The sequence below is a fragment of the Lagopus muta genome, chromosome 1, assembly GCF_023343835.1.
Source record: "Lagopus muta isolate bLagMut1 chromosome 1, bLagMut1 primary, whole genome shotgun sequence".
In the NCBI taxonomy this organism is placed as follows: domain Eukaryota; kingdom Metazoa; phylum Chordata; class Aves; order Galliformes; family Phasianidae; genus Lagopus; species Lagopus muta.
In genome coordinates this window covers 184588982-184604807 of record NC_064433.1, presented here as the reverse complement: position 1 = coordinate 184604807, position 15826 = coordinate 184588982, and the positions used below count along the sequence as shown (strand labels likewise).

Genomic DNA, 15826 nt, shown 5'->3' with positions numbered 1-15826 from the left:
TTATCCTTGTTTTACTGATGGAGACCTGAAGCTATTGACTTGCTTAAGCTCCCAGAGGAAGAGCACTGCAGAGTCTTGATTCCCATGCATTTCTATCATGTCTCAGGTTAGCACTGCAAGTGCTGGAGCATCCTTCCCATCTTTCACTCTAGCCTAAGGTTGGGGTTACTAGTGCTTTTTTAATAAAGAGAAGGAAGCACAGCATTTCAGATGTGTGTCAAATCATCTGCTGGTAAAAGGAAAGAGAAATAAATGAGAAAGATGTATAAAACATATTTGCACTACAGATATTTTAGATCATCATTTCCCATATATAAATGCTGTAATATTTATCCCAGGTGCTCATATGTGGTGTTGTATTTATAAAGATAATTGGAAAAGCATGTTCTGTGAGTCAGGGTAATAGACATGCATGCAGTTGGCCCTTCAGGGTATAAGTAGTCTTAGGGGAGGTATATGTGTACTACACACAAGCAGTAGTATGGTTTCCATAGGAAAAAGCCTTTAGAATAAGGAGAAAGTTAACTGCTTATCCAATGATGGCCATTTTTTAAAGTGTAGTGTCTTGGCATGTATTTTTCTGCATAATTTTTATTCCTGTTGAGACAGACCATGCATTCTGGGCAGCATCTTCAAGGTTTGTGGACTGTTCTGCTGCACCGGGTGAAAAGAATATTGATGCATCTCTTGAGAAAACTATTTCAGTTTATCAAGGCATCTTGTTTACTAAGATTCCTCCCAAGCAGATGCTTTAACAGGGCCAGTTTAAATCTTCAGAAATAGTCGGCAGATGAGATTTGAATCCTATAAGAATAGATTTTAGATGAAAAATGTTCCAGACATTTTTCTACATGTCCATTAGCCTTTTTTGATTGAGCTGAGAGAGTACCAAGCAATACCCATCCCTCAAACATATTGTATTACAATCATAGATCTCATTTCTTCTCAATTTCATTACATCTTTCTGGTCATAGACTTCAAATAACCAGCTGTCCATAGGAGAACCTAATTTATTTAGTTCTTCAGCTCTTTCTACATTCTAGTCACTTCTGGTGTTATATTTTAGGTTGTGGACATTTTCAGGAAGCTTGTTGTGTGCTTAGCATCTCTATTTCTACCTTGCCTAAGCATTTGTGGAGCAGCTGAGCACTGTAGGAGTGCCCCATCTGGCTCATGTCACCTCCCTTGAGGTTACAGCCTAGTTCAAATTCAGCTGGCCATGAGATTGAGATCTGGAAAGGAGAGACGCAAAGTCCAGGGAACATCAGAGTTCAAGATTTTACCCATATTTTTTCTCCAGGTAGTTTTGTGAACTTCCAAGGGCTGACAACATGACTGTCAAGGAGGAACCCTTGCTTTAATGTATGATGTAAACTCAAGCTCAGTGGAGGAATCAGGCTGGAGCATTGGCAAATGGCAAACTCACGCTGCAGTTGAAGGAATATTTGTTTTCCTAGGGTAAAGAGTATAATTTTAAACTTTCACTTGCTGGAAACCATGCCCTCTATTCCTACAGATTAATGGCATCCCATTTACCATCAAACCACATCAGAGTGGCTGCAAGAGAAGAGTTTGAGCTCCAGTTTAGACACATGCCAAAGGATGTCATCAGCTATCCCAGTTTTAAATGACTATGCAGTCAACCATGGCAAAAATAGCCCAAAATGTCCAAAGACATGGACAGAATGCAGCTTTCCCACATATGCACTAGCCATGCCAGCTTAATGGGCCACCAAAGCTGTGGTGGGTTCTTGTGTCTTTGGTCTATGATCCATTGGCATCTTTGGCACCTTTGCTTTGCCAGGTGAGAGAAATAGGATTGTGTCATGAGTGAACTGGTACAGAGTGCAGTCTGTGCTGCAAGGAAGGCTGCTAAAGGACACAGTGTCTGAACTTTTCAGGGGGATAAATAATGGGACAGAACTGTCTTAAGATGGGATTTGCAGGAATAAATACTTCCTAGAGCATGACATAAAGGTAAAATAATTGCAAGAGCTTTCAGAGATCCTGAATCCAATTAACATGTCATAAGAAATTATCTCCTAACCCTGACAGCCATTTTAAACTTATCTGCCATCTATTAAAGAAACCTAAAAATCTTTGGATAAACTGCTAATCGAGAAAGCAGCACTTCCCTCTCTCTGCACTCAGCCTGCCCCAGCATGCTAGTACAGATTTTCCCTGGATAAGGACTTCAGATTAGAGGGAATCTAAGTCTGAGTTTCATAGCTCTGTCTGTAAGCATTTGCATCAGCTCTCATCACTATATCCCCTTTGCAGTTCTTGACAGATTTTACTTACAGACCTTCGTATCAGGAAGAGAAGGGCTGTATTGTTTTACAGTTGATGCATGAACAGATTAAATGATTAGCACAGCAATGTTTCATTCCCCTCAGTGCTCCACTTTGCCTCTTACCTAGCATCCCTCAGCCACTTTCTCTTGAAAAACATTTTCTTGAGTGAGGGGCATTGTGGAGAGTGAGAAATCATGGAGCCACAGAATCATAATATCATAGAATAGTTGTGTTGGAAGGCATCTTAAAGATCATCTAGTTCCCTCTCTCTTGCCATGGGCAGGAACATATTTCACTAGAAGAGATTGCTCAAAGCCCTGCCCAACCTGACTTGGAACGCTTCCAGCGTTGATCATCCACAGCTTCTCTGGGCAACCTGTTCCAGTATCTCAATCAAAAGAAATCATAACAATCACTCTAAAGCCACAAACTCAGCATAAATATGAGGAAAGGAAAAAAAGTAAAGCCATCTTAATGTAAAACACTGGAACAGGCTTCCCAGGGAGGGAAGTGGAGTCTCCTTCTCTGGAGATGTTCAAGACTTGCCTGGATGCCTACTTGTGTGACCTGCTGTAGGGAACCTGCTTTGGCAGGGGGGTTGGACTCGATGGTCTCTGGAGGTCCCCTCCAACCCCTACAATTCTGTGATTCTGTGATTCTGTAAAGCATACACAATGAATAATACATGCAAAGGATAGTATGGCCTCAATGGAAAATACATGACTTCTAGCCAACCAGAATCTTAGAATTAGAACTAGAACTAAAATAGTAAACTAATAAAGTAATTAGTAAAAAAGGACCTACAAAGACCAGGAAGTCCAACTGCCTGACCACAGAAAATTAAAACATGTGGTTGAGGATGTTAGCAAAATGCATCATGAACTCCTGCAGACATGGGGCATCTACGAGCCTACTATTTTCTCAAACAACAGATCTGGAAGGGCACTTTTCCTCATTAACTTAAGATAAGTACTGAAGATAAGAAGTTAGGAAGAAATTCTTTACTCAAAGGGCGGTGAGGCTTTGGCACAGGCTGCCCAGAGAAGTTATGGATGCCCCATCCCTGGAGGTGCTCAAGGCAGATTTGGATGGGACACTGGGCAATGTGATCTGGTGGGTGGCAACCAACCCATGGCAGAGGGCTTGGAGTTTGATGATTTTTAAGGCTCCCTGCAACGCAAACCATTCTGTGATTTTCAACAAGCTCTAGACTTGCTTGTCACAGCAGCATGATATTCCCAGTTCATGTCAGGGAAGCTGAACTCTCCCAATAGCAATGAGAGCAGCTGAACCAGAGATTTCCCCTCATTACCTTTACGATAACTCATCTATCCCAGCACTCTAGTTGTGGGACTCATCCTATGCAATGTCATTAATATCTATGATACAACTCTGAGAAAGGAAAAGCTTGCAGTTTGCCTCATTTGTTCCTCATACTGGGTATGTTCATACACAAGCATTTCAGATGTGCTTCTTAACCCTTAGAGCTCCTTGGAGCAACATAGATGCTCTCGTTAGCCTTGCCACGCCTAAATGGTGCTGTACCATCCCTTGGCTTAAGCTTAGTGCTCCTCCTGGTTTTCCCTTCCTCTGTATCACATTGTTATCCTTAGAGGAACTGAAGCTGGGGCCAAGTGCACACCATGCTGAGATGTGTGTTACACATCCATATTTATTTTTCTCCATATGTTTAGTTTGCCTAGAGTAACTGGCTTTGGGTACATTCTAAGTAGCGATACTACCTTGTGTTTATTTCTTGTGATAAAAGCACAGCATTTTGTTGTTTCTGCAGCATGTAGAAGCCCATCTTTAGCACTGTACAGAGTCCGGAAGTCCCCTGTGTTTTCATTCTCTGTGAGAGCTTATGATGAGAAATCTGAAGCACTATGATTTCTGTTTTCCTCCCACAGATTGTTGATGGCAAACTGTGGTTCCAGTTGGACTGTGGGACGGGCCCAGGGATCCTGGGAATTTCTGGCAGGGCTGTCAATGATGGCAGCTGGCACTCAGTTTTCCTGGAGCTGAATCGCAACTTCACGAGCTTGTCCCTGGACGACAGCTATGTGGAGCGCCGCAAAGCCCCCCTCTATTTCCAGACCCTCAGCACGGATAGCTCTGTCTATTTTGGAGCACAGGTGCAAGTGGATAACGTCCGCAGCCTGACAGACAAGAGAACCACGCAGGTCTTGAGCGGCTTCCAGGGCTGCCTGGATTCAGTCGTGCTAAACAACAACGAGCTGCCGCTGCAGAACAAGCGCAGCAGCTTTGCAGAAGTGGTTGGCTTGACGGAGCTGAAACTCGGCTGCGTGCTGTACCCCGACGCGTGCGAACGGCATCCCTGCCAGAACGGCGGCACCTGTACCAGCGTGCCATCTGGTGGTAAATGTTTTGCATTGCTTTATGGGTTTTCCCTCTCGTTTTCCTCTACAATTTATTGTTGGAAATGGTTTTATGCAGCAGCCTGCTTGAAAAAATCTCGTGAACTCTATAAAGCTCAGATAGGTATTGCAAATTGTGTAAAAGCTGTTTGCTCTATAAATAATGGCAAAACCATGCCCCTTCTCGTTGCATTAATGTTCCAAAAGGAAATTGATTTATTGACTGTTAGGATAATCCTATTTCTATAGAAACCAATAGAATTAGAATTACTGTAATTCTCAGCTGGATTTTACGGGACCATTTACAGCAGCAGAGGTTATACACAAAGATGGTGATTTTGAGCATCCATCACTGACGCAATGGTACTGTTGCCCTTCTCTGTTTCTGAAGCTGTCACAAATAATTATTGAGCTGTCTACAAACACCTTGGTCCTTTTGTGAGTGAGTAATTTGATTCCATGTCTGCACATAGAGGAGAGAGTCTACACCATTATAAACCCCTTGAAGTGTACTTACAGCTTCCTTGGAAGCCTGGGTGCTACAAGGTCTAATATCAAAGTTTATAGGGCATTGATTTAAATGGTGCTAGAGTTTCTTATCCAGTGGTGGCATGTGTAATCTGGTTTTAGTGATTCACTGCCTAGTAACCTAATGTAGTAAACTAGTAAACTAATTGAATGTAGTAGAACCAGTAGTAAAATAATCTGGTGCACAACATACCCCAACCATAAGAACATCTTAGTGGGAAAACAGCAAATGACATACATATAGGACCTTTCTTGTAGGGCTGTTCTATTTCTGCCCTCTTTCCTACATTGCAGAAAGCATTGTTCATCTTTTCTGGCAAGCTAAAATTTAGCCATAGTGAGCTGGCAAAGTTCGACACTCCCCATGTCCTGATTAGGACATTTTTTCAGTCCAAAAAAAAAGTAGCATTGTCAACAGGGAGACCTTCTGCAAGCACAGAGCTTTCCATTCACTTATTTTTGGCATTTTAAGTCATGTTTCCATAGGGAAAATGCATTTTAATTATTATCCAGGCCTTTCTGCTTAACTGTGTCTATGTAGTTCCCTCATTTGTTTTTCAATTGTTTTCAGTTTTCATAGAATCAAAGAATCACAGAATGGCCCAGGTTGGAAGGGACCTCAAGGATCATGAATCTCCAACCTCCCTGCTGCATGCAGGACCACCACCTCCACATTTAATACTAGACCAGGCTGCCCAGGGCCTCATCCAACCTGGCCTTGAACACCTCCAGGGATGGGGCATCCACAACCTCTCTGGGCAGCTGTTCCAGCACCTCACCACTCTCATAGTAAAGAACTTCCCCCAAAGTTCTCTTATTTCCCTTCTGGTTCCCCAGGGGCAGGTGGTTTTCTGCACTCACTCTCTAGTTCTACCTCTTAGTTGAGAGTTAGGCTGTTACCTTTGAATCCAGTGGTCCTGGAGGGAGTTGCAGGATGTATTCCCAGTCCTCCCCATGCCGCCACGTGCTGGCACCAGGGTCTTCAGAGATCTAAACAGATTTTTGGTGCCTAACCTGCACAGTACTTTTAACTGGGATATTTTTATGAAGGTGCACTTCACAGAACTGTGTCTATTTTCTTAAACTTTAGTAAATTCTTAAACTTCAGAACATTTTAATTTAGTTTTCAGAGCCGAAATCTTGTGAGATTCTGAGCAAAACCCACTGTGAGACGTTTTTTGTCTTTATAGACTAAGGTCCAACACTATGGATTTTCAGATGCTGGATCTCAGCTCACTTCTCTTCTGAATGCTTGGCTTCGATTCAGCCACCTCTTCTTCAATGGCAATGTTACGTAAAGATTACGTAAATCGCTCGGAAATACATCTGTTCCATGTATATGGACGTAGTGTGGCTTTGATTGACTCCATGCTTAATAAATGAGGATAACCATTCCTCAAGCCATCATCCTAGGAAGCATGAGAACAGCTCTTTGTGTTGAATTTGTTTGAGCCTATTTACGATACTGCTCAATGGTCTCATGATGAGTAAATTGAAACCTTTCTAAGGAACTGTTTCACAGTTTCACAGCAACTGAATTTTTCCCAGCACCCTCTGCTTGCTATTTCACACTTTGGGGAGCAGTAGGATGGGGAAACCTGAAGGTTGGGCAGACTCTTGAAAATGGACCCATTTTGTTACTGGAATGGGCAGGCACGGTTCTCATGTCAACATAATTTGCTGCTGGAACACAGTCACGGAGCTGATTTAACTTGCCTTGCCTTCCTGCCTCGGCGAGGGGCATGTGCCCTGCGGGGATGTTTCGGCTGCCTGCCGCTCCAAAATCTGTTTGCTGTTTTTACTGCCTCAGCAGTGTATGTAAATACAAGGTTGTTATAAAGCCATAATTCTAGCGCAATGGGCCCTGACTGTATGTTGGCAGATCTGTAGCCCAGCCCCTTAGAAGTCGTGGGCAGCTTTGTTTCCACCAAGCAAAACAACTCTGTTGATAGTGTCCTGCATGCACAAAAAGATCCTGTAATTAAATGCCATAGAGCCCAACAGCACTGCAAATGCTGGTTATGGAGCCACAAATTGCACTGTGCATTAAAGAATCGCCAGACATGCTTGGTGACAGAGATGTTAGCAGATGGATTTTATTTTAAAAAGGATAAATTTAATCAATCTTTATTTTTTATCTGAAGAATGGAAATAACAGGTTTTGGGGAGAAAATAGATATTTAAAATGTCCAGCAGAAATCTCATCCCCAGTCCCTGGGCATTTGAAAGGTTCAAGGTTTCTTTCCTAATGCTTTCACAGAATCGTAGAATCACAGAATGGTTTGAGTTTGAAGGAATCCTTATGGACCATCTAAGTCCAACCTCCCTGCAATGAGCAAGGCCACCTACAGCTCCATCAGATGCTCAGAGCCCTATCCAGCCTGACCATGGGTGTCTCCAGGGATGGGGCATCCATCACCATTCTAGGCAGCCTATACCAGTGCCTCAACACCCTTATAGTAAAAAAAAATTTCTTCCTTATCTCCAATTTAAATCTCTCCTCTTTTAGTTTGAAATAATTTCCCCTCTTCCTATGATTCCTTCCTTTGATATGATATTTTCCTCCTGTTAAACTTTCTGGAGTATTATGGTTCTTTTCCTAAACAGCGAGTGTTTGGAATGATAGCAGGATTTCTTTTAATAAATCAGTCCTTTAATTTGAATTTTACAGAGCAGATTTCATATACGGTTAACATCCTTTCCCTTAAAAAACCCTACTGTGCTTTACAAGGAAATTGAGAGAAAAAGAAAGCCCAAATTTGTAGCTAACTTTAAAAGAAAACAGTCAAACAAAGGCTACCCAACATTATAGCATTAAAGTTGCTGGCTACATGCCAGAAATCAAAGGGCCAGTGTCTAATTTAAACACAATTTACATAAATTGATCATCTAAAATACAATCTCGGTAATAGCATTCCTGTTGTGAGATCTTCCTTTCAGTAGAAATGCCTACTGTTCACCATTAATAAAAAGCTGCCTCTGAGTGCTTTTTACTGTGCAGCTATGGAAATAGGGTAACATTATGGCCCTGGATGGGGAATTGTTAAAGTGGTGCTTTGTGTGCACTAGGAGCGTGAACGTATTGTAACAGGAGAACAAAACTGCGATCTCAGCCTGCAAGAGGATGCACAGATAGTTCAGATGCTCATCACTGAGAGGCTGTGAAGTCTCCTTCTTGGAGATACAAAGCAGTCAGCTGGGCATGGCCCTGAGCAGCCTGCTATGGGTGCCCCTGCTGGAGCTGGGCTTGGAACGCATGAACTCAGAGGTCCCTGCCAACAACAGCCATGCAGTGAGAGCATGTAAGAGCTTCTCTGCTTCTATAATTTGGGTTCTGGACCAGCAGAGTTACCATGACATGAGTTGCACTGATGTGTTTCCACAAGTCTGAATCAAATCCCATGTCAGCAGTAGATGTCCAGTGCTGTCAGTGGTTATAAAGCTGAGGCAGGGCACAGTGTGCCCAGGGAGCCCACAGGGACATCTCATGCATGGTTAAAAGAGCCTGAGAAAGGGGGAAGAGCACTCACCAGGATTGTTCCTGACAGCTCAGGAGACTGCTAGCAGGAGGAGATTTCAGCTTAAGGACAATTTTCTTGGAGACATTGGAAACCACAGTCCTGAAATACAGACCACATTCTTGCAGATTTTCAGTCCTTATCCTCAAGTGTGGGTCAATAAAGTTATTTTTAAAGAAAGCTGTTAGTATTTTGAAGCTTGACAAACAACCTCATGTTCTTTAATGGCTTGTCTCTTTGGACTAAAATTTCCAAAGAAAACTCAACCAAGTGTTTAAAGTGTGGTTAAGCTGTAAGCAGTTGAATGTGAGGTCTTAAAAAGGGAAATGTCACACAACCTTAATGATAGAGTGATGTTACCAATTCTGCCAATAATAAATGTATGTTTATCTGCTTGAATAACAACATGAGCAGTCACAGCAATAGAAAGCTTTACTATAATCAAATCTGAGTCTTTTGCCAAGCTTTTCAGCCACGGAGAGAAACCTCATGCTTGTAAATCCTGCAATTAGAAGTGTAGTTACTTCCTTTTAATGTGATCAGTCCTATATACATCTGGCTTTGATTGAAGTAAATGGCTTATATAAGTGGGCAATTTTATTTGAATATGAGACATTTCAGCAAAAGTATCTAGCAAGTCAAGGACTGAGGGCAGGGAATCAGGACAGAAAGTCATTGCTTTCCCCTCTCATTTTTCCTTTCTCTTATTTTTTTATAAGTTAAAGTGCAATGAGAGAGAAAAAAAAAAAGCAACATGGCACTTAGGTGATTTTAATACACGCCTTAAAGCATGTTGGCTACATTAACACACAGGTGTTTCTGAGGACTAGGTAGTTTGCAAGAGTGACAGGGAAAAACTGGGTGTATTACTGCTGTAGCTGTGAACTGACCAGGCCTTAAGTGTACTCTCAGTGCCTTTTTTTTTCAAACAAACACACACAAACCAGCATACTGTAATGCAAGCATACCAAATGTGCATTAGTTCATTTTTAAAGGTTTTTTTAGGAATTTTTTTGTTTTTTAATCTTCCTTACAGCTATGCTTTTTAGAGATTTGGATTTAGATTCACAGTTTCAAAGCAAATATACACCAACCCTTTTATAGAAAGCACCAGTTTCCTACCAACTTGTAGCATAAGGCAGTGATCATCTCTTTGAAGATACGTTAAATCTGAAGTGGCAGGAATACATATGGCTGAAGAACACACAGCTCTTAAAGCTGGCCAGGTATGTCTCTAAACACACCAAAACATAAGTGCTGGGATGGACGGTTTCCACCTGCAGCTTTCTCATCACTTAACTCAACATGAGATGATGTGTGAGCAGGGCCAAGGGCAGGCCTGTTCCTTGACATCGAGTTTGTCAGGGCTAGTGGCACAGCAGGGAAAGAAACTGCATGGGGAGATCAAATGCAAAAGCCTAGCACATAGCAAATAAAAGCCAGCTCCTCTTGCATGTGGTGGATAGAATCAGGAGCGTGCACATGTTCAAAAAAAGAATTGGCAGCAGTTAGGAACATCCTCTTCAATAAAGCCAAGTAAACCTGAGGATAGATAGGCATTCAGGTGCTCAGGCTGGGAATTCTACCAACAGGGATGTTCACTGCATAACAGCATTCCATCTGCTGATGGCACAGAGCCTGTCTTTTGCCACTGTCACTGCTATTAAGTGCCAAGCAAACATAGGTACAGACAGGAAGCCTGTGCAGCGTCCTCAATTTCAGCATGTTGCTCTTTGGTAAGGTCTGGGCTGAAAAAGCCCTTCTCTTCTTGTCACTTTATATGACTGAGCAGAAACAAACCAAGAAGTCAAGAGGACAAGCCGGAGTCAAGTCAAATCTAGTCAAAAAAATATGAGGACATCCTCTGGAGTCAGAGAATATGGCACAGCTGCTTAGGAGGATTGAGTGAAAGAGCGTGGGTGAAACCTAGTAAAACTATCAGATCACCCAAGATGGTGAATAGGCATTAGAGAGCCGTGTCTATGGAAGTGTGAGTGGTGAGGCCTTAGAGAACCAGAATTGCTTTGGGTGGGGTTGAGCTGGAAGGCACACATCAGGAGTGCAGATAACCTGATCCTAAAACCCTGAAACATTTGCACTGAGGGTGTTGAGTCCTCAGTGCCATTTCTCTCCACAAACCCACTGCCAATTGCTCCTTAGGGCTTGTTAATATACATATGGCCAAACTGGGCAGTGTCATTGCTCATTGCTTATGGTTCCTTAGAGTCGGCTGTTCAAAGAATCGTAGAATATTAGAATACTAGAATCATTAAGGTTGAAAAAGACTTGTAAAATCATTTAGTCCAGCCATCCACTTGCCACCCGTATTGCCCACTAAACCATCACAGAATCACAGAATAGTAGGGGTTGGAAGGGACCTCCAGAGATACCATGTCCCTCAGTGCCACAGGTTCTTGAACACCTCCAAGGACGGTGACCCCATTACCTCCCCAGGCAGCCTGTGCCAGTGCTGTTAACTGGGAGAAGAGACTGACTTCCCATCACCACAGCCTCCTGTCTGGGAGTTGTAAAGAGTGGTAAGATCTCCGCTGAGCCTCCTCTTCTCCAGACTGAACAATCCCAGTTTTCTCAGCCTCTCCCCATTACACTTGTGCTCCAGACCCTTCACAGCTTCACTGCCCTTCTCTGAACACGCTCCAGAGCCTCAGTGTCTTCCTTTTGTTGGCACAGACTGTTGTGACACAAACCAAGGGTGCGTTGGCCCTATCCCAACAGTGCTGCAGATGTATTTATCATACCTTCCTGTCTTTTTCCAGTGGTTCCTTTTGAAGCCATACAGCAGTGACAGCACAAGATTTGCTGCACTGGTATCAACATTTTTCAGGATCAATATGCAAAATGAAATATTCATCTCTCTCGAAGGGAATGCAGATGACTGTATGATCTTAAATGTTGAAGAATTTCCAAGACTTCCATTGTCTTCACTGTGAACAGGAACAGCCCTAGATAGTTTGAAAGAGGAATTTTCCTACTGAGAGGGCAGAGGCACTTGGCCCCCTGTACTCATCTTTGGGCATGGGAATTTTGCATATTACTCTTGCATTAAACAGATGGGAAGAAATGCATGATACTTTACCTGGATATTAAATTAAATATGTAATAAAAATTCTTTGTTAGACCTAGGATTCATCCCCAACAAAAAGGTTTCTTTAGGAATGCTCGTTGTCTACAGCCATGTGGCCACAATGTGCAGCACCAGGTGACATTATAGCCTCTCCTGAGATGTTTGGAAAGGAATGAAAGGTCTGGAAATCTGCTGGCCTAGTTGATAGATGCTGTGAACTGAGCCTTCGTGTCAGCTCTACTCCATGAATTTTGACATATGCTTTGCTGAGCTGGAGTTCTCCCAAGTGAATGTTTTGCAGCTCTGATTGTGTGTCACAGGAAAGTTCTGTGTCTTTTGCCAGTGGCTTAGAGTAAAAAGGTGTGTGGCAGTGCTTCTAATGGGAAGAGAAGTCAGAGATAAATACTGAAATTTAACACTGACTTTTATTGCCTTTTTCATTCCTAACTTCGTTGCCTTTTTTATTATTAACTTTGATCCCCAGACTTAGAAACTATACTGAATACTGTACTATAGAAACTATACTGAATATTTTAGCTGCCCAGTATCTGATTGTGTTCCAAAATCATAGAATCATAGAGTCAGCAGTGTTGGAAAAGACCTACAAGATCATTTAGTCCAACCGTCCACCTATCCCCAGTAGTTCTCTCTAAACCAGGTCCCTCAACACAATGTCTAAATGTTCCTTGAACACGAACAGGGTCAGTCACTCCACCACCATCATTAAGTCAAATTCAGTCCAAAATGTTGGCTTTCATAAGTAACTTCTCATTTTTGTTTTGTTCATACATCACCCAGCAGACCTTGGACCCATCTGGAGTATTCGGTTTTAGCTCCTCGTGATACAAAATGCTAATTGAAATTAGTGCATCTTGATTATAAATACCTGTCAATAATAATGATGAATAAACCCATCCTCCTTCTATATTTAGTGGAAAAAGGATTTTTTTTAGTCAAATCAATATTTCTCAGGCTGTCTACAGTGAATAGATGTAACAGAACGTATTACACAGCAACAATCCAGAGCTTAACTCAGTGCAGCTGAAACAAATGCAAGATGTGAAAAGACAATTATTTGAAGACTTTGGTGTTCCAGTGATTGGCAGTTAGTAACCTAGGTGCAGAAAGCTTGTTTTAAAAATAATTTTAAAGCTATATAGTTTTCAAATGCCAATTGTTGGATAGTTAGAAAAACAGATCTATTCTGCTATTCTATAAAGCAACATATATGTTGCTGAATAAAATGTTTGAAAATTTTCATTTCACTTACACTCAATGAGAACATAAAAGTACACAAAAACATTACTGTAAATTTTTCGACCATAGATGTCACTGTTCAGTCATAAAATGGAGCAATGAAACAGCCTCTCTTATTCATGCAGTGATTTCTACCTCAAGGATTTCTAGATCAGGTGTTTTACCAAGTAGCAATAAATATTTTGTAGGAATGGCATCAAAATGCCTGGTGCAGTCGCTGTTTTGTAATTCTTCAGTCCCAGCTCTCTACAGGTCTAAAAAGCCATTTATACATTCGTATTGTCTGAGTGAGTATGTGTAAGACAGCAAAATAATCTGTCTTGCTGGTGCTGATCAAGTAAGCTTTCTAGGAACCCTTGCAGTGCAATCATCTCTTAATTCTGTAACCTTAAAATAGCAGTGCTTTTATCCCCCTTTTTGTAGTAGGACAACCAAACAGCATGGTATCTGATTATCTATTTTATTTATCTTCAGCTAGATGGGTTTGAAATCTTGACTGAATGAGCCAGTAAGTCTGTTTGCAAGTTTCTTTGCTAGAGCAAAGAACTCTCATGAATTCTCATGAAAGAATTCAATTAGCGTAACTGAACAAGTCAAAATGAACCAGACAGAACATAAAAGACGTGGCAGTTCTAATGCAGAATTGCTTTTGCCTCATGCCACCACTGCACTGTCTCTGTGAAATTCTTTTTCTCATAAATGTGCTTGAAATTTCCTGCCTCAGTTAGTAGAACAGTGTGTTTTAAAATGCATACATATCTGTATATATTATACAAAAGTATATATATATACATATATATATTTCAAAAGTATAGATATATGGATTTCAACTGTATTAACAGCAGGAAGATTCCTTGTTCTAGTTGATTAAGATGCCATATTTAGTACATTGCTTTGATATGTGAACCACATAAGTGGAGCTTGAATCTTGCCTACACATCTGTTGGGACATTTTGATTTTGTAAGTGGTTGTTCCTTGTTCTTTTCAAGTGAAAAAATACTCAGATTTCAACACTTAGTTCTAACACAATATGAAGACATGCACTGTCTCACTGGATTTCTTTATGACCTTAAATAAAGGATTTATTAATGGCAAATCACAAGGAGAGGAGAATAAAACAGATAGTAATTTGCTACTTGGGGGAGTGAACCGGTGGTTTCAGGAAATGTTTCTGACTCATGTTGTCCTTTGCTGGCAAGGAGCATGGAAGTACTTTGGTCCCCTTCAGTCCCCTACTTAAGTGGTGTGATGGCTGATTTATTGCAGCTAGTAATTAATCATAGAATCATAGAATCACAAGGTTGGAAACGACCTATAAGATCATCCAGTCCAACCATCTCCTCATCACCATTGCCACCACTAGTACTAAACCACATCACGCAGCACGTCATCCAGACGCCTCTTGAACACTGCCAGGGACGGCGACTCCACCACCTCCCTGGGCAGCCATTCCAGTGCCTGACCACTCTCTGAGAGAAAAAGTTCTTCCTTATGTCCAACCTAAACCTCCTCTGATACAACTTGCAGCCATTGCCCCATGTCCTGCTCGTTGCCTGGGAGAAAAGGCCAAATCCCTCTTCACCACAACCTCCCTTCAGGAAGTTGTAGAGTGCTATGAGGTCTCCCCTGAGCCTCCTCTTCTCCAGAATGGGTCTCCTAATAGCAGAAACTGCATTCAATGAGCTCTGATTAGGGGTGGCAGTTCCCTGTTCAGCTAGTGTTACGAAGCCCATGGTTCGTGCCTGGATGATGCACTTTATGAAAGAGTTAAATATCATAGTCAAGTGTGTTATTATTAAGATCTCAGCTGATATATTTGATCTTTGATGTGTGGGCTGCCACTATTGGAAGATATGGTCCTTCTTTTCAAAAAAAAAGGGAGATGCATCACTGATCTGGAATATTTACTGCAGCCAAGTCCACGGGGGGCATTTATTCTTATTGGAATCACAGTGATTGGAATAGTTGGGGCTGCAGAGATTCCACTGGTCCCTGGTTGTATTACATGAGCTCCAATCACCCCACATTCCAGATAAGCAAATGCTGCACTGGAGTTAGTATGAACCACACTAGAATGAGCATAAGCATCTCTTTTCCCCTACAGTACAATAAATTTTTTGTAGTAAATTAGCCAAGTAGATTCTCCTGCTTCTAGATAACAGGGGATGGCTTCTGATGTATTTCTTTGTGTCCTTCACCTCCCAGGCTACCAGTGCAATTGCCTCTCACAGTTTACTGGAAGAAATTGTGAATCAGAGATCACAGCCTGCTTCCCAAATCCATGCCGGAATGGAGGCTCATGCGATCCCATTGGCAATGCTTTCATCTGCAACTGCAAAAATGGTCTGACTGGAGTAACGTAAGTAAACTTTCCTAAATGGACAATCAAAGCATTTTAATTGAGTGGTGGAGTTTATTTTTTTGACTGGGTGCTTTGCATCCAGCTAAGGGTCATGATTTAGTGATGGGACCCCGTAGGTCAGGTTGGCAGTTGGGCTTGATGATCTCGAAGGTCTTTTCCAACGTAGACAATTCTATGATCTCCTTGCAAAAAACAACCTGACACTTGGAATCAAGTCCAAGCTAATGAAAGATGAGAAATCCATAAGGCTTTCTGAATCCAGCTCTGAAGCTACTGTTTCAGATGTGATCTGCAAATGAAATATGGATCTCACTAAGATGTGATCTTGCTGAGATATGGACACCTGAGTCATTCCATGAATCCTGTGGAAGCTGATCTGTAATCTTTTCTTTTTGAGAATGGA

The 15826-nt window shown here is 41.8% G+C and overlaps 1 protein-coding gene across 10 annotated transcripts in view; it reads left to right on the top strand.

The window, feature by feature from the left end:
- FAT3 (FAT atypical cadherin 3) overlaps positions 1–15826 on the top strand; it is a 479929-nt gene that overhangs the window by 448657 nt on the left and 15446 nt on the right. For all 10 annotated transcript variants that reach the window (XM_048949082.1, XM_048949052.1, XM_048949072.1 and 7 more), the window contains 2 exons: positions 4205–4673; positions 15267–15420. In XM_048949082.1, coding sequence (XP_048805039.1) covers positions 4205–4673; positions 15267–15420 — 623 coding nt within the window. The remainder of the gene's footprint in view (positions 1–4204; positions 4674–15266; positions 15421–15826) is intronic.